Here is a 26,513-nt window from a genome sequence, read left to right as displayed (position 1 = left end):
CAAGCGGTGTAGGTTATAGTAGGTACTCACCTACTATCCGGAGAAAACAGACATTATACGTTTTTGTTTGCTAGGCAAAGTCAATCTATCAAAAACTTTCGTTACTATGGTTCACTTTTGTGACTGACTGACAGCCAAGGCACAGCTCAAACCGCTAGTTGTAGAGACCTCAAATTTGGTATGAAGGTTCCTTGATTACTCCAGGGTTTAACCGCTAATTCTCGCGGGAACGTAAATTAACGACATTTTTCGTTTTATGCGAGTGAATCTGCGGATGTACTAGTGGTCTTGATAAGATCATAGAGATTCAGTGACCAGCGCGCATTAAAAAAATTAGAACCATGCATTCCCTCTTTTTCTCCTGAATGACGACGTAATAGACGAGTAAAGGAATACGCACTTTCACCTTGTGCAACTGCCGTGACCCAACGGGTTCGATTACATTTTCATTTTAAAATAGGGTGACTGAGTTTAGACGGCAGTCGCTTCGTTTAATTACATTACTCGATAATCATTAGTTGTGGTCATAGGTATAATACATCCACATTATCTGACAGTGTTTTTTAACTTTGCAACATTACCATACTGTAAAGACTGTAAACATTAAAATAACAATGTTGTTTGATATTTCAATGAATCATACCTAAATACATCATCAAATCAATTGATAAGTAGACATCTTAAAATATTCTTTATAAATCTTTAAGTTAATTCTTCAGTGCATCTTTACCAATCAATCATACATCTTTAAATCTTCTTTATTAATCTTTGAAAATATACTTCAGTACATATTTGTCAATCGACATCAGATAGATGGATGTATTCTTTTTATAAATCTACATCTGTACATAGGTATTTAAATCTTAATCGCAATGTAAATCCTAGCATCCTCATTTTTCTCATTTTATAGTTTTCTGGACAGGCAGTGATCATTATAAAGATGTAATACGGATTTATAAACTCTGGATGATAGTATAAAGATTAACTAAGGATATTTCCATTTCAAAGATTTACTTTTCCAATTTCTAGTTCGCACAGTAGGCACAAATTATTACATCAGAAAGCATTGACGTACTATAAACAACTAGGCTCACAATCCCGCTAAAAAAGTGTCCCGCTGTAAAACCTTACAGAATAATACTTCAAAGATTAATAAAGAAGATTTAAAGATGTATGATTGATTGGTAAAGATGCACTGAAGAATTAACTTAAAGATTTATAAAGAATATTTTAAGATGTCTACTTATCAATTGATTTGATGATGTATTAATGATTTATTGAAATATCAAACAACATTGTCATTCTAATGTTTACAGTATGGTATATGTTGCAAAGTTGAAAAATAATGTCTATGACCACAAATAATGGTGATCGAGTAATTTAAGTACATAATTACACGAAGAGACTCCCGTCTAAACTCAGTCACCCTATTTTAAAATGGAAATGTAATCGAACCCGTTGGGTCACGGCAGTTGCACAAGGTGAAAGTGCGTATTCCTTTACTCGTCTATTACGTCATCCAGGAGAAAATAAGGGAGTGCATGATTCTATTTTCTTTTATGCGCGCTGGACACTGAATCTCTAGTCTTTTCAAGACTTCTAGTACATCCGCTGATTCACTCGCGTAAAACGAAAAATGTCGTTAATTTACGTTCCCGCTAAAAAAGTGTCCACGGCAAAACTCTACTCAACGCTCAAGTGAGTGAAGTTCTCGGCTACGGCTAGTCTCGTTTCGTCCGTCCACGAGTGACAACGTCGCACAATGACGAAGTGCTCTGTTAAAAAGTGTAAAAATTGTCCAAGAATTGTGCTCAAAAAGGATGGCGTTTCCTGTTTCATTTAAGTACAATTCAGTTTTAAAGTAATCGCACTTAATAGTATAAGTTAGCTGTTGGTTTTCTATCAAATCATTTTATTAAATTTTTAAAACTTAAGGGTACTCGGCATTTAGCACTTGAACAAAATTCAAAAAATTCAAAATTCAAAATTTTTTATTCATTATTATAGGATATTATTATATCGCTTAATAATTGTCGTATGGTTTAACAACTTGGTTGACGTCAAATAAATTACTTAAAAACTAAGTTTACTGCCGCTTCCAAGGCGTCAGTGCAGAAGAAGCGGTAACAAACTGCACTGCAGCATTTTCATCAACAACGTCAACTTCACAATATTAAATTATACTTAGAATAGAATGTGGACGGGAGAATACATTGTTCACGGGAGATTTATATATTTATGAGATTTAATATTGAAAAAAGAAAAATATATATATATATATATATATTATGGATTGCCAATTTTAAAAAGATTTATGTACAGAGTGTACTGAAATTTTGATTTAAGTTCAAATTAAACTACAATTAATTACGAGGTTCCTGTGCCAAGCTCGAGCCAGATGTTTTTATCATTAAGGTAATCATCAGTCCTATAATAAGCCTTCCCACAAAGTACTTTCTTTACATACTCTTTGAATTTTCGGTTGGGCATATCAAGAACAGACTCCGGCAACCTATTATAAAATCGTATACAGTTCCCCATAAATGATTTACTGACTTTGCTAAGCCTATGAAACTTAGCAAAGTCAGAACTTTGAAGAACATAAAGTTGTGGAGTCGCTTTGTTTTATTTTTTATGTTTGTGATTTTTTATTTTGATACTAGTTCGGTTGATTAATTATTTAATGAGGTGAATGGAAATATGTAATGTTATCTGAAAATGGTACCTGTTAAAACGATTTAGTAAAATTTGGTAAGGTTAAAAATACTACATCAATTACACGACTATCTAGTAAATTCAAAATTACACGCCAACGAAGTCGCAAGTAAAACCTTACAGAATAACATACAATTTACGTGTATTTCAGTTTTCCGCAGAACGCCATAATAAGGAATGAATGGATTTCTATTATAGCGAGAGACCGAGGTGAAGAGTTTTTTAAGCCACAAAAAGGAGCCGTCGTATGTTCTGAACAATTTCTTCCATCAGACATCCATACGACAGACAGGGTAGTAATTATCCTGTAAACCAAATCACATCGAAATCTGTTCAGTACAATTTGCGTGATTGAATAACAAACATCCTCACATACTTACAAACAAACATCTAAAAAATACATTTTCCAGATTGACCAAACCGGGGATCGAACCCGAGACGTCCGACTTGGCAGTCAGGCAAGATGATTATTAGGCCACAGAAGTCGACAAAAAACAAAAGAACTACCTTTAAAGTAAAAAATAAACTACTTACATCCAAATCGACACATAATCACAGACATTCAAACACTCATACACCAAAACAAACTCCTTCTAATATCCAATAGACAATTTTTATTGCAACGCATTTCGTATCAAAATGTTAGTGTGTGAAGGTAAAATTTTTAAAATAACAAAGCCTCTCCACTAGCCTCTTTGTTCTAAATGAAACATTGAGTTAATACCATGTCACACCAAACTACGTTTTTTAACCCTTTGACCGCCGTGGACACCTTTAGGCGTCCAGCGGAAACTGTCTTGAGACGCCGACGACTTCTTAAGTAGCCGAGATTCGTATCACATTCAAACAAAAAAAAACTTTACTTTAATACTAATCTTATTGAAATAATATCGATAGGTAGCTTGATTATTCGTCAAACTTTGGTTTAACCGAGGCGGAATGAAGAAAAAATATAAAAACACCCATTTAAAGCTTAATTTACAATTACCTAAAATTTAATGAAAATACACTATCAAGTAGCGCCAACGACACCTTTAAGTGTCGCGTAGTGATGGGAAATTGTAGTTTTTTTACAAGTACCTACATTTAATGTTCCTTATGTTATTGTAGTGGGTATTCATTGAAACATGTTTCTATTGCTCTCAGTTATATGAGATCTGAACTAGTCGTAGTACTGTCATTGCCTAAATATGGAAGAAGAGAGGCCATCTTCGCCGTCGATATTATTCGGATTCTCAAGTCGTAAAAGAAAGTATAGAGAAACAGAAAATTCTAATAATAAGCAGACACAAACAGAATACACTATTACAGACACTATGGTGTACAGAAAAACTACAAAAGAAGGAAATATTTCTTATTCTACTCGTCATTTGCCCGATGTTAATTTCGACGATAGAAGACCGTCCGATAAAAGGAATGAAGACTTTGCAAGGTTGGTGGCTTTTGAATTAGAGCGTTTGCCGGAAAACAAACGTTCAAATGCATATCCGCAAATTTTAAATCTTATAAGATTGTTGAGAGGGGACCCTGATTTGGACCAAGTCATAGAATTTGTACCAATCCAAAGTGAAAGTGAAGGAGAAGAAACGGAAGAAGAACAATCAATACCACTCAATATAGCTCTGTAATAATTGTTAATCGTCGGTAATAAATAAATATTAATGTTGTTGAAGTTTCGTATACAAGAGTGTTTTATATTAATTAATATTATTATATATAATAATAAATAATAATATATTAATTTCCTAAACCTCTAAATATTTAGCATCATAAATAATTATTAAGTAACGAAATTATTCATCTTTTTCGTAAAATCTCAATATTATAATTATATACCTTCATTTTATCGATAAAAATTACGGACGTTTCTAGATAATTTTACAATTAACGTCCCCTATACGCCACGGACACCTTTAGGCGCCCGCTTGTGACGTCAGAAGCGAAAGCAATTTATCGACTAGTGCTTGCAAGATGTGGGTAGAAAAATAAATAAAATATATCGAAATACCCGTGAATCATTTGTTGGTTTATATTCATATTGTATGTAGCATTTCCTGTGGATAAAATTAACTTTACGATGGAAAATGACGATCTTATTGCAATTCTGGAAGGAGTGGAGAATGTCGAACAATTTATTGCTATTTCTGATGAAGATTCAGATCTATCAGATTTTGAGGTAAGTTTCAGTAATTACTTACACTCGTATTCATAAAACTTGTCAAATGTTTAATAAGCCTTCTTTAGCTAAAGTATGTTTTGTCCTTACCTCACATTTAAAAATTTTACGTTGAAAGAAAGTGACAAAACGTACTTTAGTTAAAATAGGCTTATTAAACGTTTGATAATTTTATTGAATAAGGAGGTTATAAATTAATAGCTACATATATGACTATTACTTTTTTCATTATACCTACTTAATGTAGAAGTGTTTTTTAGGACCCGACTACTGAGGAAAGTCAAAACATTTCTGCTGGAGAATATAGTTTTCAATGGTCGTCCGAAGCCTTCGAAATTAAAAACGAGCCGTTTGATGATTTTTTTAGCGGTATTTCGCCGTCAATGATTTCGTCGGTCTCATCAGAATTGGATATTTTTTTACATTATTGCAATGAAGCTTATGTAGAAAAAATTGTTGAATTTACTAATAGTTACCAGCAATATGTTGTTAGACATATTGATATAAAACTTCATTCAAGATTAAAAAATTGGTATCCTGTAACAGTTCCTGAAATGTATACATTTTTCGCTGTGTGTATGCTAATGACAAGAAACAGCCGGAATACGATTGAAGAACACTGGTCTACTAACCCATACTTGCATTCCGGCATATATGGTAGTCTTATGTCGAGAAACCGGTTTTGTACACTATAACTACGAATTAAAAAAGTATTTTCCATGAAAATCATGTCCAAATGAAAAATCTAATGATGTACACAGGTTTCGTTGCTGTATCTAACTAATCCCATGTCAGCTTTGGGCGCCATAGTGTAAGTATTCAACTCCAACGGACGGATGAAACGGCGTGTTTGCCGACAGAGGGCGTTTCAAACCCGATTGAAAGTAGTACATACAGTCGTCTTGTTTTGCCAAGCGGTGTAGGTTATAGTAGGTACTCACCTACTATCCGGAGAAAACAGACATTATACGTTTTTGTTTGCTAGGCAAAGTCAATCTATCAAAAACTTTCGTTACTATGGTTCACTTTTGTGACTGACTGACAGCCAAGGCACAGCTCAAACCGCTAGTTGTAGAGACCTCAAATTTGGTATGAAGGTTCCTTGATTACTCCAGGGTTTAACCGCTAATTCTCGCGGGAACGTAAATTAACGACATTTTTCGTTTTATGCGAGTGAATCTGCGGATGTACTAGTGGTCTTGATAAGATCATAGAGATTCAGTGACCAGCGCGCATTAAAAAAATTAGAACCATGCATTCCCTCTTTTTCTCCTGAATGACGACGTAATAGACGAGTAAAGGAATACGCACTTTCACCTTGTGCAACTGCCGTGACCCAACGGGTTCGATTACATTTTCATTTTAAAATAGGGTGACTGAGTTTAGACGGGAGTCGCTTCGTGTAATTACATTACTCGATAATCATTAGTTGTGGTCATAGGTATAATACATCCACATTATCTGACAGTGTTTTTTAACTTTGCAACATTACCATACTGTAAAGACTGTAAACATTAAAATAACAATGTTGTTTGATATTTCAATGAATCATACCTAAATACATCATCAAATCAACTGATAAGTAGACATCTTTAAATATTCTTTATAAATCTTTAAGTTAATTCTTCAGTGCATCTTTACCAATCAATCATACATCTATAAATCTTCTTTATTAATCTTTGAAAAAATACTTCAGTACATATTTGTCAATCGACATCAGATAGATGGATGTATTCTTTTTATAAATCTACATCTGTACATAGGTATTTAAATCTTAATCGCAATGTAAATCCTAGCATCCTCATTTTTCTCATTTTATAGTTTTCTGGACAGGCAGTGATCATTATAAAGATGTAATACGGATTTATAAACTCTGGATGATAGTATAAAGATTAACTAAGGATATTTCCATTTCAAAGATTTACTTTTCCAATTTCTAGTTCGCACAGTAGGCACAAATTATTACATCAGAAAGCATTGACGTACTATAAACAACTAGGCTCACAATCCCGCTAAAAAAGTGTCCCGCTGTAAAACCTTACAGAATAATACTTCAAAGATTAATAAAGAAGATTTAAAGATGTATGATTGATTGGTAAAGATGCACTGAAGAATTAACTTAAAGATTTATAAAGAATATTTTAAGATGTCTACTTATCAATTGATTTGATGATGTATTAATGATTTATTGAAATATCAAACAACATTGTCATTCTAATGTTTACAGTATGGTATATGTTGCAAAGTTGAAAAATAATGTCTATGACCACAAATAATGGTGATCGAGTAATTTAAGTACATAATTACACGAAGAGACTCCCGTCTAAACTCAGTCACCCTATTTTAAAATGGAAATGTAATCGAACCCGTTGGGTCACGGCAGTTGCACAAGGTGAAAGTGCGTATTCCTTTACTCGTCTATTACGTCATCCAGGAGAAAATAAGGGAGTGCATGATTCTATTTTCTTTTATGCGCGCTGGACACTGAATCTCTAGTCTTTTCAAGACTTCTAGTACATCCGCTGATTCACTCGCGTAAAACGAAAAATGTCGTTAATTTACGTTCCCGCTAAAAAAGTGTCCACGGCAAAACTCTACTCAACGCTCAAGTGAGTGAAGTTCTCGGCTACGGCTGGTCTCGTTTCGTCCGTCCACGAGTGACAACGTCGCACAATGACGAAGTGCTCTGTTAAAAAGTGTAAAAATTGTCCAAGAATTGCGCTCAAAAAGGATGGCGTTTCCTGTTTCATTTAAGTACAATTCAGTTTTAAAGTAATCGCACTTCACTACATAGTATAAAACAAAGTCGCCCATTTTGTCTGTAGTCCCTTCGTATGCATAAAACTTTAAAACTACGCAACGGATTTTGATGCGGTTTTCACTAATAGAAAGAGTATTTTCTCCGACAGGTTTTTATATATAATTGAAATACATTGAAACTATATTAGCTGAGTTATAGCGATTTATGTCCAAGAAGTCAGAAAAAAAATCTAATTGAAGATTGCATTTGTGCGTGCGCCGCTTATACCGTTGGATACAAGTAAGAACAATGTATAGCAAAAACATTGGTCTTTATTAGTTCTACAAAAAAGTCCGCGATGACATATATCCAGCTTTTTTATTTAAGTCACAAAAACTACTTTTCTGTATTAAAAAAACATTTAATTCGTTGGGTGATGTTTAACTGGTGATATAACCAATAATACATATATCCTTATCAAAATAAGTAAGTTCATCATCACGAGCATTTAATTTAGATTATTTTTGCAGTTTACAGTGTGTTATTTAGACATATAGTTTAGGAGATATCACGATATTAGTATTGCGGCACGGTACGGGCCGGCCGCGGCGGCGGGGGCAGCGTCCCTATAAATAGCGCGTCGGCGGCATAGGCTCCCCAGCGACTGCTCCCATTCGTCGAGCCACGTCCGGAACAATTCGGGTTTCGGCCCGACCACTCAACGACGCTCCAGGTCGCAAGACTTCTCCACAGGATGTCCGAAAGCCATAATAAAAAGGAATGCGTGGCTGCCGTGTTCCTTGACATGGAAATGGCCTTCGACAGGGTATGGCACGAGGGGCTGCTATACAAGCTGTCGGAGGCCCAAGTGCCCCCAAGAATGGTCAGGGTCTTGGCCTCCTTCCTCACTGATCGCCGAGTCCACGTCGCAGTAGAAGACGCCATCTCCTCCGTGCGCCCTGTACGCGCCGGAGTCCCGCAAGGAAGCTGTCTGTCCCCGGCCTGCTACGCCGCGTTCACCGACGACATCCCTGCCGTCGGCCAGGTGGAGCTAGCGCTGTACGCTGACGATGCGGCGTACTACGCGTCGTCCATACGCCCGCTGTACGCCGCCAAGAGGCTGCAGCCCTCACTCGAGGCTCTGCCGGGCTGGCTCTCCAAATGGAGGCTCTCGGTGAACGTCGGCAAAACCCAAGCCATCATGACGGGGACAAGACCCCACCCGCCTCCACTGCGACTGCTCGGCGAACCGGTGCCGTGGCGGCCACACGTCAAATACCTGGGAGTTACCATAGACCGGCGTCTCACGTTCAAGAAGCACGTGGGAGACGTCGTCGCGAAGACCAAGGCAGCCAGGGGGAAGCTCTACGCAGTCCTCTCCTCCAGCCTCCCCCTGAGGACTTCACATGGCAAATGTCCATTTGACCATTTTCTTTTTGTTCAGTATTTGTTGAGTTCTTCATTGCTTGAGGTTTTCGTTAGTTGCCAGTTAACTTTATAAATAACCAAAAAAGAACTTTCTTGGTTGTATACATAAAAGTGAAATTGTGTTACGCCTTTGACGTAACTACTATAACTACGAAATAAAAAAATATTTTCCATGAAAACCATGTCCAAATGAAGAATCTAATGATTTACAATACACAGGTTTCGATGCTGTATCTAACTAATCTCATGTCAGCTTTGGGCGCCATAGTTTAAGTATTCAACTCCAACGGACGGATGAAACGGCGTGTTTGCCGACAGAGGGCGTTTCAAACCCGATTGAAAGTAGTACATACAGTCGTCTTGTTTTGCCAAGCGGTGTAGGTTATAGTAGGTACTCACCTACTATCCGGAGAAAACAGACATTATACGTTTTTGTTTGCTAGGCAAAGTCAATCTATCAAAAACTTTCGTTACTATGGTTCACTTTTGTGACTGACTGGCAGCCAACGCACAGCTCAAACCGCTAGTTGTAGAGACCTCAAATTTGGTATGAAGGTTCCTTGATTACTCCAGGGTTTAACCGCTAATTCTCGCGGGAACGTAAATTAACGACATTTTTCGTTTTATGCGAGTGAATCTGCGGATGTACTAGTGGTCTTGATAAGATCATAGAGAGTCAGTGACCAGCGCGCATTAAAAAAATTAGAACCATGCATTCCCTCTTTTTCTCCTGAATGACGACGTAATAGACGAGTAAAGGAATACGCACTTTCACCTTGTGCAACTGCCGTGACCCAACGGGTTCGATTACATTTTCATTTTAAAATAGGGTGACTGAGTTTAGACGGGAGTCGCTTCGTGTAATTACATTACTCGATAATCATTAGTTGTGGTCATAGGTATAATACATCCACATTATCTGACAGTGTTTTTTAACTTTGCAACATTACCATACTGTAAAGACTGTAAACATTAAAATAACAATGTTGTTTGATATTTCAATGAATCATACCTAAATACATCATCAAATCAATTGATAAGTAGACATCTTAAAATATTCTTTATAAATCTTTAAGTTAATTCTTCAGTGCATCTTTACCAATCAATCATACATCTTTAAATCTTCTTTATTAATCTTTGAAAAAATACTTCAGTACATATTTGTCAATCGACATCAGATAGATGGATGTATTCTTTTTATAAATCTACATCTGTACATATGTATTTAAATCTTAATCGCAATGTAAATCCTAGCATCCTCATTTTTCTCATTTTATAGTTTTCTGGACAGGCAGTGATCATTATAAAGATGTAATACGGATTTATAAACTCTGGATGATAGTATAAAGATTAACTAAGGATATTTCCATTTCAAAGATTTACTTTTCCAATTTCTAGTTCGCACAGTAGGCACAAATTATTACATCAGAAAGCATTGACGTACTATAAACAACTAGGCTCACAATCCCGCTAAAAAAGTGTCCCGCTGTAAAACCTTACAGAATAATACTTCAAAGATTAATAAAGAAGATTTAAAGATGTATGATTGATTGGTAAAGATGCACTGAAGAATTAACTTAAAGATTTATAAAGAATATTTTAAGATGTCTACTTATCAATTGATTTGATGATGTATTAATGATTTATTGAAATATCAAACAACATTGTCATTCTAATGTTTACAGTATGGTATATGTTGCAAAGTTGAAAAATAATGTCTATGACCACAAATAATGGTGATGGAGTAATTTAAGTACATAATTACACGAAGAGACTCCCGTCTAAACTCAGTCACCCTATTTTAAAATGGAAATGTAATCGAACCCGTTGGGTCACGGCAGTTGCACAAGGTGAAAGTGCGTATTCCTTTACTCGTCTATTACGTCATCCAGGAGAAAATAAGGGAGTGCATGATTCTATTTTCTTTTATGCGCGCTGGACACTGAATCTCTAGTCTTTTCAAGACTTCTAGTACATCCGCTGATTCACTCGCGTAAAACGAAAAATGTCGTTAATTTACGTTCCCGCTAAAAAAGTGTCCACGGCAAAACTCTACTCAACGCTCAAGTGAGTGAAGTTCTCGGCTACGGCTAGTCTCGTTTCGTCCGTCCACGAGTGACAACGTCGCACAATGACGAAGTGCTCTGTTAAAAAGTGTAAAAATTGTCCAAGAATTGTGCTCAAAAAGGATGGCGTTTCCTGTTTCATTTAAGTACAATTCAGTTTTAAAGTAATCGCACTTAATAGTATAAGTTAGCTGTTGGTTTTCTATCAAATCATTTTATTAAATTTTTAAAACTTAAGGGTACTCGGCATTTAGCACTTGAACTTTGAAGAACATAAAGTTGTGGAGTCGCTTTGTTTTATTTTTTATGTTTGTGATTTTTTATTTTGATACTAGTTCGGTTGATTAATTATTTAATGAGGTGAATGGAAATATGTAATGTTATCTGAAAATGGTACCTGTTAAAACGATTTAGTAAAATTTGGTAAGGTTAAAAATACTACATCAATTACACGACTATCTAGTAAATTCAAAATTACACGCCAACGAAGTCGCAAGTAAAACCTTACAGAATAACATACAATTTACGTGTATTTCAGTTTTCCGCAGAACGCCATAATAAGGAATGAATGGATTTCTATTATAGCGAGAGACCGAGGTGAAGAGTTTTTTAAGCCACAAAAAGGAGCCGTCGTATGTTCTGAACAATTTCTTCCATCAGACATCCATACGACAGACAGGGTAGTAATTATCCTGTAAACCAAATCACATCGAAATCTGTTCAGTACAATTTGCGTGATTGAATAACAAACATCCTCACATACTTACAAACAAACATCTAAAAAATACATTTTCCAGATTGACCAAACCGGGGATCGAACCCGAGACGTCCGACTTGGCAGTCAGGCAAGATGATTATTAGGCCACAGAAGTCGACAAAAAACAAAAGAACTACCTTTAAAGTAAAAAATAAACTACTTACATCCAAATCGACACATAATCACAGACATTCAAACACTCATACACCAAAACAAACTCCTTCTAATATCCAATAGACAATTTTTATTGCAACGCATTTCGTATCAAAATGTTAGTGTGTGAAGGTAAAATTTTTAAAATAACAAAGCCTCTCCACTAGCCTCTTTGTTCTAAATGAAACATTGAGTTAATACCATGTCACACCAAACTACGTTTTTTAAGGATTGCGTGCCTTATTATAAAATTTTTAAGGTTCAATTTTCAATACACTTGTTTTTGGACATAGGACTTTGTCAAATAGTCGAAGTAATATGCGTAATAATAATTACGTATTGAGGTGAGGACGATATTTTGTTTTATTTTGCTCAGAACTGTTTATCTCGTTGTTTATAGTTGATCGAAGTGTGTCATTTCTCTTACGTGACGCTTTTTTGTGACGCTAAAATGCCACAATTGCACAAATTCTGCCATCGAGCAAAGTGATTCATAACAGATTTTTCTTTATTTCTTTTATACCATTTTAAAGTGAATCAGTCCGTGAAACAAGCTTCTTAAATGTTTTTAAGCTATACGAGTATAATATGGTGTTAGTAAGAAATTGGTGACGATTTGAATTCAAAATTCTAATGGCCAAAAATTTCAAGATAGTTTATCTAGCCGAGAAATTCAATCATAGCAAAATGTTCTCAATGAATTTTTGCATTATTTTTTAACCTTTTTTCATTTAGAGATTTCTATAAAACTCATCGAAAAGATACACACATACATATGGTCACGTCTATATCCCTTGCGGAGTAGGCAGAGCCAAGTCTTTAAAAGACTGAATGGCCACGTTCAGCTATTTGACTTAATGATAGAATTGAAATTCAAATAGTGACAGGTTGCTAGCCCATCGCCTAAAAAAAAATCCCAAGTTTGTAAGCCTATCCCTTAGTCGCCTTTTACGACATGCATGGGAAAGAGATGGAGTGGTCCTATTCTTTTTTGTATTGGTGCCGGGAACCACACGGCAAAAATCGAAAAGATCATCTACAGATAAATTTACCTCGCTCTCTCTAGTCGTTTCCTCAGGTCTGAGGATCGTGGTTAGCATCAGGATTGCATCTGGAACAGATTATCTGACTCCAGCGTCTCAACTCTGTACTGGAAGGTAGGAAATACCAGTGTACGTATTCATCTGGTCTTGGTTTAAATACTGATTCCTCTTTGGCCACCCTGATTCTTCTTTAAACCTAATTCACATGAGAAAGGAAGTATTTCAAAGTTATCTGGATACTTCATAAGTTTTGACTTCACCTCGCTCAAATATAAGTAGTTTTCATGGATGTTATGGATGAAGCAAAGAAAATTCATGTAAGATAATGCCAAGTCGGTGTTGTCTTTGCTTACACCGCTTCTGACCACGACTTCATATGCAGCCGTTCTTGTGGGTATTTCAGGAAGTTTCCTTGGTACTCTCTTCACTGTTGAGTCGTGGTCTCCCCAGCGCCCACTTCACAGCCCGGGGGACCCTATAAAAGCACTGCGGACCTTCGCCTTTGGTCTACTCCAGCGCTCACTCAAGTTAAGAAGCTCGCTTTCCACTGGCAGCTACTTACTGGATCTCGTGTCTATAGCTACGCTATCTTAAAAATTGTAAAACCCGTCTAATAAAGATTGTCGTTATTAATACATAAATAGGTATATATACAATACATATGTACATGTAGACAACCTTCTTGTACTCCATAGCAACGGTTGCCATGGTTTTGTTAGTTAGGTAAAAATGTCAGAGATAGAGATTTTCATTGTCAAATATTTTTATTTTATGATCAATAATATAGTAATTTTAAACTGATTATTTCTTCCCTCTTTTCTTCTTTCATTTTCTGTAGGAATAACTAACTTTGTGACTATACATATGTACTTCCTATAATACATTTATGTAAAACGTCGCCAACTTTACGATATTTTTAGTTCCTGCCACGATACCAAACAAACACACATATTTCGCTTCTACCACATTAAATATTCTCTTCACTCCTAACATTAAATCTGCTCACGGATGTACTATCCTTTTTGAAGTACAATGCGACTCTTGTCTCGTCATAAGTCATAATTATTCTTCGATGACGTCACGAGTCACGGCCCAAAAGTCATAGAGGGTCACAGTTACCACGAAGTAGGCACGCGTAGTCATCGCTACAATTTCAGCGGAGATTTTGTAATACATAGTTAAATATGAAGATTTGATTGATTGGTGAGTATTATATTTAGTGAATAGGCTATTTGACTGTATTAAAAATATACATTTCTTTTATGTCATCAGTCTTAATATTATTTTTTTGGAGCGATTTGTAATAACGCGAGATAAAAATATTGCATTATTTAAACAAAATCCGTCTCAGAAAATTAGGTTTTTATATGCAGCTGTCACGTGACTAAAAACGAACGTGATTGGCTATTTCTATTATGACGTCAATTATCCATAAACAGACTGTCGATCGTACCGTTCCTTAGTGTTCGCTATTATTTTTCAAAATTTTTATAAGTGTTTGATCGCTCAGGATTACTCAGATAACATGGATATTTAATAATGGAAACCAATTCCGCGAAAGCTGACAGTCGAAACCTACCAAAAGTGGACGCAATAATGGTTGAAGGAAGAAATCTGGATTGTCTTCTTCAAAGACAATCCAGATTTCTATGCTGCCGAACTGAGGAATGTGAAAACATCAATGTAAGTATATCTTGGTATGGTAACCACTGATCTTAGATCATGATCTGAAACCACTTCTTGCGAATATTCAAATCCATCGGCATAGAAAAAACAGTTTCGTAGGAGATTTTATTGTTGTATTAGTGCATTGAGGCACTGCACAACATTTATAGGAACTCACTTTAATAATTTTCACACATATGACGTGGCACAAGTTAAATAAAACAAGAGAAAATCAAAACTTTTCGAAACACCAACAAGCTTTGTATGATATTTACACGAAATTTACGTCACTGCATGCCATGGCCGCCATATTGCTTAAAGTCGCGTTTTGGCGGCATATTTGAATATTTCATTTTCTTTTTCGATTTTTTAATAAAATAGCTGTAATAAAGGCAGAAAAGTATTTTTGTAGGGCTCCTTATAAACAAATAAATACCCTAAGATAGTTTTTAGAACTTTGTCAAATAGCCTATTGATAATGCTTTCATTGTGATGACTGTATTATATTTTATTTTAATTTGTTTGTTTGGTTGTGGTAAGAAAATTTTAACTTTTTAAAACCGTTTGAATAACTGTTTAAACAAAATTATTCATTTTTCTAACAAGCGTTGTAAAAAGCCCTTAAAAAGGCTAATTTGTGCCGTCAGCAGATCGTAAAGAATTAAGTAGGTACATACATCTGTATATTAAGAATATTAAGATTGAACATAATATACATATAATTCATTATAAAGGTGCGTAGTTCAAAGATCAATTTTTATAAACTACGTCAGTTCCAAAGTACAACCGAACAGCCGCCCTTGAGTTAGTTATAGAGTTAACAAATATTTAGTTACATTCTGTTATCAGATTAACATGATAAAACCTACTTATAATTGCACTGTATTTTATGAAGACTTGAGATAAATGTCTGGAGACTATCGCAATGATAAGAAAATGAAACCTCTATGCAGTTCTAAATAAGAAATACCGAAAAACAGACTTAATAATCGGTTCAGTGTACATGTCGCAGAGAAATAAGGATATCAGAGATTTCACAAAATCCCTAGGCATACCACGAAATCACGGAAGATTGTGAATATTCCTATTTAAGACATCTTCTTACTAAAAAAATATTAGTGATATGACAAAATACTATTTCAATCTAGTGATATATCATTTCACTCATCTCAATCTAGTGAAATAAAGAATGAAAAAGGTTCGTGCTAAGTTCTTTTAAAAGTACTTACATAATTATTAACCTAACCTAACCTTATCTTTTTTTTTACGTGTGGAAAGACCTTCGTCTACCCGGCCGGGTACAGGAAGTCGGGCGGGTTATGTGGGGCTTGAACCCACTAAAACCACACGGTGCCATCGCTTACCGCTTCGTTGCCAGGAGCAAGAGTTGCTCCCACTTGTGTCCGTTTGGGTAGAGAGAGGGAGAGAGAAACATTGGACGATTTTTACTCGGAGGTATCCGTTTTTCTGACATTTCACTAGATTTAATTTAGTGAAACGACATTTCACTGACTATTTTAGTAAGAAGGCGTCGTAAATAAGAATATTCAACATATGCCGTGATTTCGTGACATCCCTAGGGATTTCGCGAAATCTCTGGTTACTTCATTTTCCTGCGACATATATATATGAGGTGAACATAGAATAATAACGTTAATTCTAGAAGGTGTGATAATTGATCAGCGTGGATATTGTAAGAGACGATTAAGAAAATGGCAGTAATATACTCTCATTCTCTCTCATATTATAGCAAACTACAGGTTAACAATTGTACATACATATAATGACGGCTTTATTCCTTGCGGGATAGACAGGGCCAAAGCATAGAAAAGCAAGAACAAAGTCTTAAAAAGATTGGGATTGACAGACCACGTACAGCTGTTTGGCTTATATTATGATTAAAGAGTCCAATAAAGACATTATGCAAATGAGATTTTACATGGCGTGGAAAGTCACAATTTTAACGATCGACTGTCCATTACTGTCTTAATCTAGCTCGTATTATTATACTTTAGACGCTGACTACGCCAACCGTAGCAAAAACAGAGGTAAATCTACTCTGTCAAAAACCACGCGTCCAATCTATATATTAGTACCACTATTCTTCGCTTTTATGGTTCACTAAAATGGTATCAAACGAAATGAAATCCAAACTGCTTTGCAACCATGACAATCATAATTACACATGATGAGTGTTCGTCATAAAATACGAGAGGTGTAATTACAATCTATCGCTTCAGTACTATACTTTTTGCTGAAACCGAAACTTGTTTTCTTCAAAAGGTGAGTAAAAATTTCAAAGTGAAAACTTATAACGATAAAAAAATCTCGGGTGTGGTGCAAGAGATGTCTTTTGAAATAAGCAGAACCTATGTAATTTTGTTTCTTGTGAGTATCTTTCTCAGTGTTTTCTGTGTACATAAATTAATAAATGAATAAATATATAATAAGTGACAAATATTCTATAGAGACAAATCTCTTAATTATATTTTAGTTATTTATAATCTAAAAAACAAATAGACAGTTTCTTCTCTGCAATTATCGAAACTAAGTAAATAAGTACTTAAAGTTACATGCAGTAGTAATAATCGTTGTATTCTGTAAACGTTGTTGTATTAAGTAACGATATATCCACTGCGCGTTCTCGATATCTAAATTTTACAAGGAACACTTTGTTAATTTATAATTACAGTGTCTCTACCTGTGACTCTATGAGGCTCTATCGTCTACCACATCGCTACCACTATAAAATAGAAGTTACATTATTGCAATAGATTCCCAGTTTTCATCGTTCTATTGTTTGACTTAATACATGGTTTTAAGAGGTTACCGTATAGCATAGGACTACATCCCCAAGTGTCAATCCAGCACACAGAGTAATTTAACAAAAAAAAAAAATAGCACCAGCTGCCGAGCGTCCACTGCTCTATAACGGTAGGTAAGTTTATTCCCCAAGACGAGCGACGGTGCAAAATACGCTCTGTGTACAAACATCGACGTCAAAATATAGTGGACTTTAACATATCCGCGTTATTCATGTATCTCATATCTTATCAGTCCAGACAAATTTAACAGCATTATATCATACAGCTGGCTGGCAGTCTATCAGTGGCACTCCCTCTTGACATGCCCAAGAAAGAACAATATTCGCGCATGCGTATTACAGCTGTCTGATAAATAAACAAAGTTATGATAATACATCAACACGGAAAGATGCTACCAAACTGATAATTCCTTGGCAAGCAACCAATTTTAACGATGTTCCGTATTTCGAACAGAAGACACTGTAATTGGACTTTATAATCATCAGATATGCTGGTGGAAGTGGAACAAGGAACGCTGAGAGGCGCGACTTGTGGGTCTGGCGAGGAAACTTACATTGGCTTCAAAGGGATACCTTATGCCAAACCGCCCATAGGAAAATTAAGATTCAAGGTAAAATAAGCTTGTTATTTATTGAATTATACTCTAAAAGACAATTCTTTCGCTTCCTTAAATTTGAGGTTATAAATCTGGTACTTATATCGCGGGTAGCGACTAACCTAAAAATTTTGAGTTTGGTTGGTTAACCAATGCCCTCGAGAAATTATGGCGGCAATTTGAAGATCTAAAGTTTTGCTATCGATATGTCTTGTTTCACAAACGTGTTGTTATACACTTGCTTTTTATAACTTGTAGTGCAACTCTTAGATATTTTTTTTTCAAGTTATCGAAGCATCGTCTTTAGCAATTTGCTTCATTCTTCTGCTTTCTGACACATTGCTTAGTAGAGATATTGGTTTCTTTAAAGTGGGCATACATACTACTACTAAGTAGTTTAAAATATAATTTTTAAAGCAGCATAATACCTACTTAGAAATAATTTAATTGTCCGTAAAACGCCGAATGACGTAAACTAAAAAGCCAAAAGATTAGGGATGGTATTCAATCGGTTATACTGCAAAGGTGCATGCTTTAACCCTTTTGTTCACCTCGTAACCCTAGTTTATTTTGAGCGCAGACGCCGCGTATTTAATAGGGGTCTTTTTTCCGCTCCTATCTAGACTATCCTATCTGTTATCAATTTGCATGTGGAGTTTTTAAGGTATTTACCAAAATTATGAGGAAATACTTATAATAAGAATAAAGTTTAATAATCTTTTATGCCGACGACCATATTCTTTTATGTCGGAAATTTGGAAACGTATACATGCAGCTAAGTAATTTATTATCTAGATAAGGAAATTATTTTGTAAAGCAATAATTGATCAATAAAACATGGATGATAACGGAAAATTATTAAGGAAAATGCAAAAGGCGGTCTTATCTTCTACAATCAAATATGTCTTTATTATGTCGGAATTCCCAAAAAAAAAAGTGACTAAAATAATGATCATTGAACCTAAAAAAGGGTAAAAGTTCATCAACATCTAATAACCTTTTCTTTGATGACTTTGCAAGACCTTTAGACCTTCTTGCAAGGGAATTGTTGCTCTAGATAATACATAACATAAAATCACGCCTCTTTCCCGGAGGGGTAGGCAGAGACTACCTCTTTCCACTTGCCACGATCTCTGCATTCTTCCTTTGCCTCATCCACATTCATAACTCTTCATGCAAGCTCGGCGGTTTCGGGTACTTTTGACCTTATAATACCTCTAGATAATAGTGCTTATATATACCTAATATAGGGTTCAGTTACCACATTAACGTTTCAGGCTCCGGAACCTCCCGAATCATGGGTGGGAGAGCGCGACGCGTCGCAGCACGGGCCTGTTTGTCCGCAGTACAACGAACGCCTGGACTGCATCGAGCCAGGCAGCGAGGACTGCCTCTACCTCAACGTGTTCACCACAACACTCACCCCGTCAGAGCCCCGCCCCGTCATGGTCTGGATCCACGGTGGCGGCTTCTACACCGGCTCGGGAAACTCGGACTATTACGGCCCAGAATTCTTAATAAAACATAACGTGATATTAGTAACCCTTAACTACAGACTGGAAGTCCTTGGCTTTTTATGTCTGGACAACGACGAAGTACCAGGCAATGCTGGTTTGAAAGACCAAGTCGCGGCGTTGAAGTGGGTGAAGAAAAACATCGCCAAATTCGGAGGCGATCCGGAGAACGTCACGCTATTTGGATGCAGCGCGGGCGCAGCATCTGTCTGTTACCATTTGGTATCGAAAATGAGTCAAGGCCTGTTCAACAAGGCGATATGTCAAAGCGGAGTTTGCCTTAACGAATGGGGTTACAATCTGTACCCTCGCGAGAGAGCCTTCCAATTGGCTAAACTATTAGGAAAAGAAACACAGGATCCCGCTGAACTATTAGAGTATCTAAGAAGTTTGCCGACTTCGTCTTTAGTCAAAATCGAACTGCCAATACTGCAAGTCGAAAAATTCGATCTAGCAGACAATATTCTGTTCGGACCTGTGATAGAGAAGTCTCATTTGAACGTTGAGAAGTTTATATCAGAATCTCCAGTGGATATGGTCACGAGAGGCGACGTAGGGAATGTCCCGGTTATTGTGGGGTACGTTTCGGGCGAGGGCATCGAAATATCGAGAAAGCTGCCGCATTTGACGGCGTTTCTGGGTATGCCGGGTGCTGTGGTCCCCAGAGAGCTGAAGTTCAAGTTGCCTCGCGAGAAATTGTATGATATCGACCAGATGATCCGCAAATTTTATTTCGATGGTAAAGATATTACTGAGAACTCACTACAGGAATATACCAATCTGGAGACGGACAGGCTTTTTGCTTACAACATAATGAGGTATGCGAGGTACCACGCACACTATTGCTCTATGCCAGTCTTCGTCTACAAGTTTACGGCGGAAACTGAAAGGAATTACTATAAGAGACATTACAAAATGGAGGCGGTAAAAGGAGTCTGCCACGCGGATGAATTGCCGTACTTATTCGATGTTAAATGTATTGATATACCGAAGCCAGATAAATCTTGGAAAGTTATAGATAATTTAACGAAATTGTGGACGAATTTCGCCATTACGGGGTAAGTTTTGCTGAACTGTAAGATATGTGACGTAAGCCGATTTATGACATTAGCTGTTTATTGCGTTCCATTTAATGCAAGTTTATGAACTTTCAAATGGATCCTAAGAGTTTTGATAATTGGCTCTATCTGCGCTATAGGCTATAAAGACGTGATATGTGTGTAGACCTAAATTAATGTGAATCAGTTACAAAAAGCATCAGTCACATGGACCATGCATAGACTGAAACCTGCTGAGATTATAATTGGGTTACCATAGTGTACCTACTCGTCAACTATAATGGAGTTAAACATTTTTATTTAATAACCATACATACATTATGATCCCGTCTATATTCCTTCGGGGTAGACAGAGCCAACAGTCTTAAAAAGACTAAGAGGCCACGTTCAGCTGTTTGGCTTAATGATAGAATTGAGATTCAAATAGTGACAGGTTGCTAGTCCATCGTCTAAAAGAAGAATCCCAAGTTTATAAGCCTATCCTTTAATCGCCTTTTACGAAATCCATGGGAACGAGATGGAGTGGTCCTATTCTTTTTTTTATTGGTGCCGGGAACCACACGGTGCCTATAAATAAATCAATTATAATTCCAGAAATCCCACGCCGTCCAGTGAACTGCCCCAGTGGAAGCCGTTCAAGGACGGGGCGCGCAACACGTTCATCATCGGTGATGACCTCGTGTGCGCTGAGGATGAAGACGAGGCCAACATGCAGTTCTGGGAAGACGTTTATGGGGAATCGGTACTGAACAACTTACGGCCCAATTCTCAGAAACGTTTCAAGTGATGACGTCATCTTTGAAATGATCTAACTTAGGTCATGATGAAGAGGAACTCTTTCTGGTGGGCGAAGAACTCGGGATTTTTGTCTATTTAAGTATTTATTTAAAAAAAAACAGTATACTTGAGTTAGTATCCGTAACACAAGTCTCGAACTTACTTTGGGACTAACTCATTGAATTCTAGACTTCGTGATAGTAAAAATTATGTACTTAGTTTAACTTAAGCCTGTTTAGGTCCCATTTTTACTAAGTTTCAACGAGCTTAGTTTGTGATATAGATATTGTTAATTTTGTTTGCGATTGGACCCACAACTCAAGCTTGAAGCTTACTGTGGGCCGTTGAGCGTTGTCCATTGTGATATAAATCAAATTAATAAATTTATTTGTAAAATAAAATAAGACATTCTTCTGCGAATTCTGTATCTATATAAAAGCACCCTGAAAGGGATTAAGAAAAACACAATATTATTATACTCTCGTATATTCTCAATCTTAAGACTTAGATACCTTATATAGTAGTCTATGTTTAAATCAAATACACTACAACAGCGCATCATTCACAATTATTTCATGTATTTACAAAACAAATACATAATCATCACGAAACATTAATTCTAAAGAAACCTTTATCAAGTAATAATTTTCCTTTAATGTATGCGCTCTTGTAGTTTGTTTAAAATTACACTGCGGACACTTACTACGATTTTGCTTGATCTGTTATAAAATTGTCATAAATAGCGAAATAGTGTTTAAGAACTTGAGGCACTGTCTATACCATCAGAAATAATGACATTACAATTATTGTTTGAGAACAAAAACAAGATTTTATTAAATAATACATATGTGGTGTAGTTGCCACAGTATCTATGGACCGGAATACATTCTGAAATGTATGTATGTTCAGACTGAACAAGAAATATATTTTTAGCAAAGTTAACGGACATGATGCAAAGAATAGAAAGGAAATATAATAATCTACACAACATTGTATGCTTTACGAAATTCTATTATCGGCTTAAAAAAATCAAAACCAAAATGTTTATGAGATTAGTAGTTATGCTATGGTTGTGTTCATATGTGTTATTTTTCTGTATTGAAATAAACTATTTATTTTTTTAAATTATATTTTATTCTATCTAGGTAGACAATATAAATAAAGGGATTAAAGTAAAAAAAAACTTAAGTGTAACTTATAAACAGATTAAATTAGGCATACAATAATTTTTTAATTTAATTTTGTGTCCACATATTGAGTAATTGAACGCAAACAAATGTGAATGAATGTTAAATTTCATTATTCAGTTTACAGGCCTTAAGTAATTTTTATTCTAAAGCCGGGTCCACTGTGCTGTTTTCTTATATGTTATCGAAGCAAATTATACATGCAACAAAATACCAGTACGTTGCGACTATTGTTATTATATATTATTCTTTTTTCTAGTGTGCGCGTACATTACACATGGGGTAATCTCGTTTTGGAGGTGTATTTCGATACACTGAATTTTAGTCCACACGCGGTACGGATACCACCTTTATCGGTTCTCACTCATGGACGTCTAAACCTACCGTTGAGCGAATAGCCGCAACGGTGAGGCAATCACGCGACCGAACAAATCCGTGGACTGTAGAGTCTAGTGTCACGCGCGACGCACCCAACAGAGATCTCGAATCACGGATATAGTAATTAGCGTGAGGCAATACGATTTGTTCGGACTCAATAACAACTTGCTGGTATCGGCTCATTAGAAAATTTGAGTTCATCATTTGGTCCATTTCGAAAAATATGTTGACCTTCATTAACCAACTGTAATGCGAACACTCCTATTAATTTTTCTTTTTTGCAAACACAAAACACGGCACAGCGGTTACCCGGTTTACAAAGTTTTCAATTAGCCACATGTATTAAGCATCAGTTAACAGCATCAAGCATGCCGAGTGTCCGCTCGGCGCGCTAGTAGCGGCCGGCGCGGGAGTTGCGCGGCGCGTCGGGCGCGCGGCGTCGCTCGCGCGAGCGGGAGCGGCGCCGCTTGTCCCGCGAGCGCGAGCGCGAGCGCCGCCCGCCCTTGCTGCGCCGCGAGTACAGGTATCTGGAACACACCGATATATGTCAGGGCATTACATACATACATACATACATAAACTCACGCCTCTTTCCCGGAGGGGTAGGCAGAGACTACCTCTTTCCACTTGCCACGATCCCTGCATACTTCCTTTGCTTCATCCACATTCATAACTCTCCTCATGCAAGCTCGGCGGTTTCGGGCACTTTTGACCATTTTGTCAGGGCATTCTTATCACTATTTGGATCTCAATAACATCATTGAGCTATACAGGTGAACAAAGCCTCTCAGTCTTTGCGAGGGATTTTCTACATGTATATGTATGCTCTCTGGAAACAGGCTTGCGGTGTACACTCGCTCATCTCGTACTAACCACAGCAAGTCCATGATGGAAAACATATATCCTGAGACCTGACACACAATCCTGAAATAGTGACGACAAACTTACCTCCTCAACTCCCTGGAGATAGGCTTGAGGTGCATAAAGTTGCAGAAGCCACTGCGAGTACACTCCCCCATCTCGTACTGACGGCAGCAAGCCTCACGGAAGTCCGTGACGGGAGACAGCTCAGCGTAGACTGGGCGTCCGCCAAACCAACGGTTGTTGAGGTCGTTCACTGCCTTCTCAGCATCTTCTTCACGACGGAACTGGGACCAAAGAAATATGTTTCATAAGTTTCTTCTGTTCATTTTTCTCCTTATTATGTCCTGTCATGTAGGTTAGGGTAAGGACAGAGCACATATAAGTTTTGTGTACAAAAAAGGTTTTAGGTAAATAACTAAATGATCCATGTTAGTTGTCCGATCCATGTTCTTGTCATTGTCGTCAGTTTGTGCTATCTGTTGTTAAGGAAACCTACTCAAGTACATTATCCAAACATTTTATGAAAAATTCCTTAACCAATAAAGATTCACCCTGTATTGATTTACCTTTATATACACGTTGCCAACCAAATGATCTCCGAGGTTGTCGCAAACATTCATTTCCTCTATCTCACCATATTTGTCTTCACTTTCCACAAAGACATCTTCGAAGAAGTTATCATAATGCTCCTGCATCTCCTCATCAGATACATTGGCTACGACCACTGAAAAAGAAGGTTTAATACTAATGAAATAGAGTTCAAAATACAGTCACAGAAAACACAGTGAGGAAAACTGTACAGTCAGACAACTGTACATTTATTCATTTGATGAGGCACCTTATCTTCTCCCTTACTCTATCTCTTGAAAACATATCTCGTCAACTTTTGTGAATTGCCCGCTTGGATGTGTAACCATAATCCAAGCCATGTGAGTTCTCATAGAGGGCAAGAATCCCAAGTTCATAGCCTTTCTCTTGATAAGCTTTTACAGTGCATTAGATGATATATAATTAAACTGCTTCTTATTCCATATAGATAATAAACGCACACACTATATATTCTAATTCATACTTACAATGGCTACCATCTGCAGATTTAGCTGAGTTTTGTGGATTCACATATAAATTTTGTAGTAAGACGGTCTGTGAGAACGTAGGTTTGTTATGGATACGCGAGCAGCGATCTCCGTGGCGACAGGCACCGATTTTGAAATAGAAGGAGCAGTTTACTCTGAAAACAGAAATTTTGTTTTAATACCTGCATAGTTCACTAGCTGTAAGTATACCACACCCTAGTTTAATGCATGCAAAACAGATGTACGTTGAATTGTAGACTTAAGGCTTTGGTAAAATGTAGACTTTTAAGTCAATTCGCAACCGCTTGCAAGTAAATAAAACCAGCATTTTAGATGTTCCTGGTATTATTTAAACATCACCATAATTGAATAACAATAAATATACTTACTTATCCTTTTCTGTGCCGAATATAGCCGCCAAATACTCGGCCATCCTGGAAACTTATGGATAAGGTTATCCAGCCGAATAACCTTAAATGAATGCCTAATGATTGTTAACTTAGGAAGTAGTTTCTTTATATTAAGTGGAAATAACAAAATGCACAGCTTAAAGGTTAGACGAAACTGTTATTCTCAAGACCAACTGAAGATAAAGAAATAAAATCCAGTCCAATCTCGAATCCAGCGTCACTTCTATTCAATCAACGTCACAAATAATCATTGTTGCCAATTGCCTTCTATGAAAAAACGCAAACTTGATATGCGCTTGACTGCCCGCAAACGCTTATTATCTTAGATCGATTAAAAAAAAGTCATATGATTCTGTTAAAGGAAGCTAGCATGTTTCGATTACTTAATGATATACAATAAAGATTTTGCAATGTAATAAAAATATTTGAATTGAATTATATTTTTAACGTCGTCGGTGTCGCAAAAGAAGCACGAAAACAGAATAAATACAAGGAGAATGTGGAGGGAAAAGTCGGAGTGGGAAACCCGTAGACGATCGTATCTTGATCAAATTAAGGACGTCCTGGTAAAGGGTCAGGTCAAGAGTACCCGAAACCGCCGAGCTTGCATGGAAAGAGTAATGAATGTGGATGAAGCGAAGGAAGTATGCAGAGTTCGTGGCAAGTGGAAAAATGTAGTCTCTGCCTGCCCCTCCGGGAAAAAGGTGTGTATTAAGGTATGTATGTATGTCGGCGTCACACGTGCCATGGTAGTTCCAGAAGTTTGAAATATTATTAATTAATTTTAATAAAAGCTATTAATGGACGTAGGCGCTACACTACGAATTTTAGAGTTGACCTGTAATTAACTTAAAAGCGCTAGATTTAGCTGCGAAAGCGCTAAGTGGCAACACTGCAAATAAACCGTCTCCTCTGTCAGCAAATCTCTCAGCCAGCATGACGTCAGATGTCATGTTAGGTGAGTATTTGACAGCCGTGGCCACCTTAGCTTTGACCGGCTTAATGTTGCCAGACCGAATTTTCACAGGTATCATAAACTCAAAGTAAATCACTTACTATTAAATCGATTGTGGAAAACTGTTTTGC

At 36.7% G+C, this 26,513-nt stretch overlaps 3 protein-coding genes across 5 annotated transcripts; 2 read left to right on the top strand and 1 right to left on the bottom strand.

Annotated features, from left to right (window-relative positions):
- Positions 1-11,172: 11,172 nt before the first annotated feature.
- Positions 11,173-14,198, top strand: LOC132902489 (uncharacterized). The gene is made up of 3 exons (XM_060947725.1): positions 11,173-11,260; positions 11,648-12,167; positions 13,999-14,198. Exons 1-2 carry the CDS (start codon positions 11,191-11,193, stop codon positions 11,821-11,823), a joined length of 246 nt encoding a protein of 81 aa, XP_060803708.1. The 5' UTR covers positions 11,173-11,190; the 3' UTR covers positions 11,824-12,167; positions 13,999-14,198.
- Positions 14,199-14,207: 9 nt separating this feature from the next.
- LOC106129160 (esterase B1) lies at positions 14,208-22,527 on the top strand. 3 transcript variants are annotated; one of them, XM_060947615.1, is made up of 4 exons: positions 14,208-14,281; positions 18,054-18,178; positions 19,441-20,735; positions 21,330-22,527. In XM_060947615.1, exons 2-4 carry the CDS (start codon positions 18,056-18,058, stop codon positions 21,520-21,522), a joined length of 1,611 nt encoding a protein of 536 aa, XP_060803598.1. In that variant the 5' UTR covers positions 14,208-14,281; positions 18,054-18,055; the 3' UTR covers positions 21,523-22,527. The 3 variants fall into 3 exon arrangements, with proteins under 3 accessions (XP_060803598.1, XP_013183096.1, XP_013183097.1); XM_013327642.2 differs by lacking the exon at positions 14,208-14,281 and adding an exon at positions 16,860-17,026; XM_013327643.2 differs by lacking the exon at positions 14,208-14,281 and having other exon boundaries at positions 17,691-18,178.
- LOC106129162 (splicing factor U2af 38 kDa subunit) lies at positions 21,981-25,679 on the bottom strand. The gene is made up of 5 exons (XM_013327644.2): positions 25,407-25,679; positions 25,018-25,172; positions 24,508-24,665; positions 24,026-24,225; positions 21,981-23,604 (listed from the first exon to the last, which is right to left on the bottom strand). Exons 1-5 carry the CDS (start codon positions 25,448-25,450, stop codon positions 23,469-23,471), a joined length of 693 nt encoding a protein of 230 aa, XP_013183098.1. The 5' UTR covers positions 25,451-25,679; the 3' UTR covers positions 21,981-23,468.
- Positions 25,680-26,513: the final 834 nt, after the last annotated feature.

This window comes from Amyelois transitella, chromosome 14 (assembly GCF_032362555.1).
Source record: "Amyelois transitella isolate CPQ chromosome 14, ilAmyTran1.1, whole genome shotgun sequence".
Lineage (NCBI taxonomy): Eukaryota > Metazoa > Arthropoda > Insecta > Lepidoptera > Pyralidae > Amyelois > Amyelois transitella.
The sequence above is the reverse complement of the archived record's forward strand: the minus strand, read 5'-3'. Positions and strand labels throughout refer to the sequence as shown.

Excerpts from the sequence above, each read along its gene's own strand:
- LOC132902489 (XM_060947725.1), top strand. The coding sequence starts at position 11,191 with ATGACGAAGTGCTCTGTTAAAAAGTGTAAAAATTGTCCAAGAATTGTG. Across the intron at positions 11,261-11,647 it reads CAAAAAGGATGGCGTTTCCT|TTTACGTGTATTTCAGTTTT; the intron begins GTTTCATTTAAG and ends AATAACATACAA.
- LOC106129160 (XM_060947615.1), top strand. The coding sequence starts at position 18,056 with ATGCTGGTGGAAGTGGAACAAGGAACGCTGAGAGGCGCGACTTGTGGG. Across the intron at positions 18,179-19,440 it reads TAGGAAAATTAAGATTCAAG|GCTCCGGAACCTCCCGAATC; the intron begins GTAAAATAAGCT and ends TTAACGTTTCAG. Across the intron at positions 20,736-21,329 it reads ACGAATTTCGCCATTACGGG|AAATCCCACGCCGTCCAGTG; the intron begins GTAAGTTTTGCT and ends TTATAATTCCAG.
- LOC106129162 (XM_013327644.2), bottom strand. The coding sequence starts at position 25,450 with ATGGCCGAGTATTTGGCGGCTATATTCGGCACAGAAAAGGATAA. Across the intron at positions 24,666-25,017 it reads ATCTGCAGATGGTAGCCATT|TGGTCGTAGCCAATGTATCT; the intron begins GTAAGTATGAAT and ends CTTCTTTTTCAG. Across the intron at positions 24,226-24,507 it reads TTGGCAACGTGTATATAAAG|TTCCGTCGTGAAGAAGATGC; the intron begins GTAAATCAATAC and ends CTTTGGTCCCAG.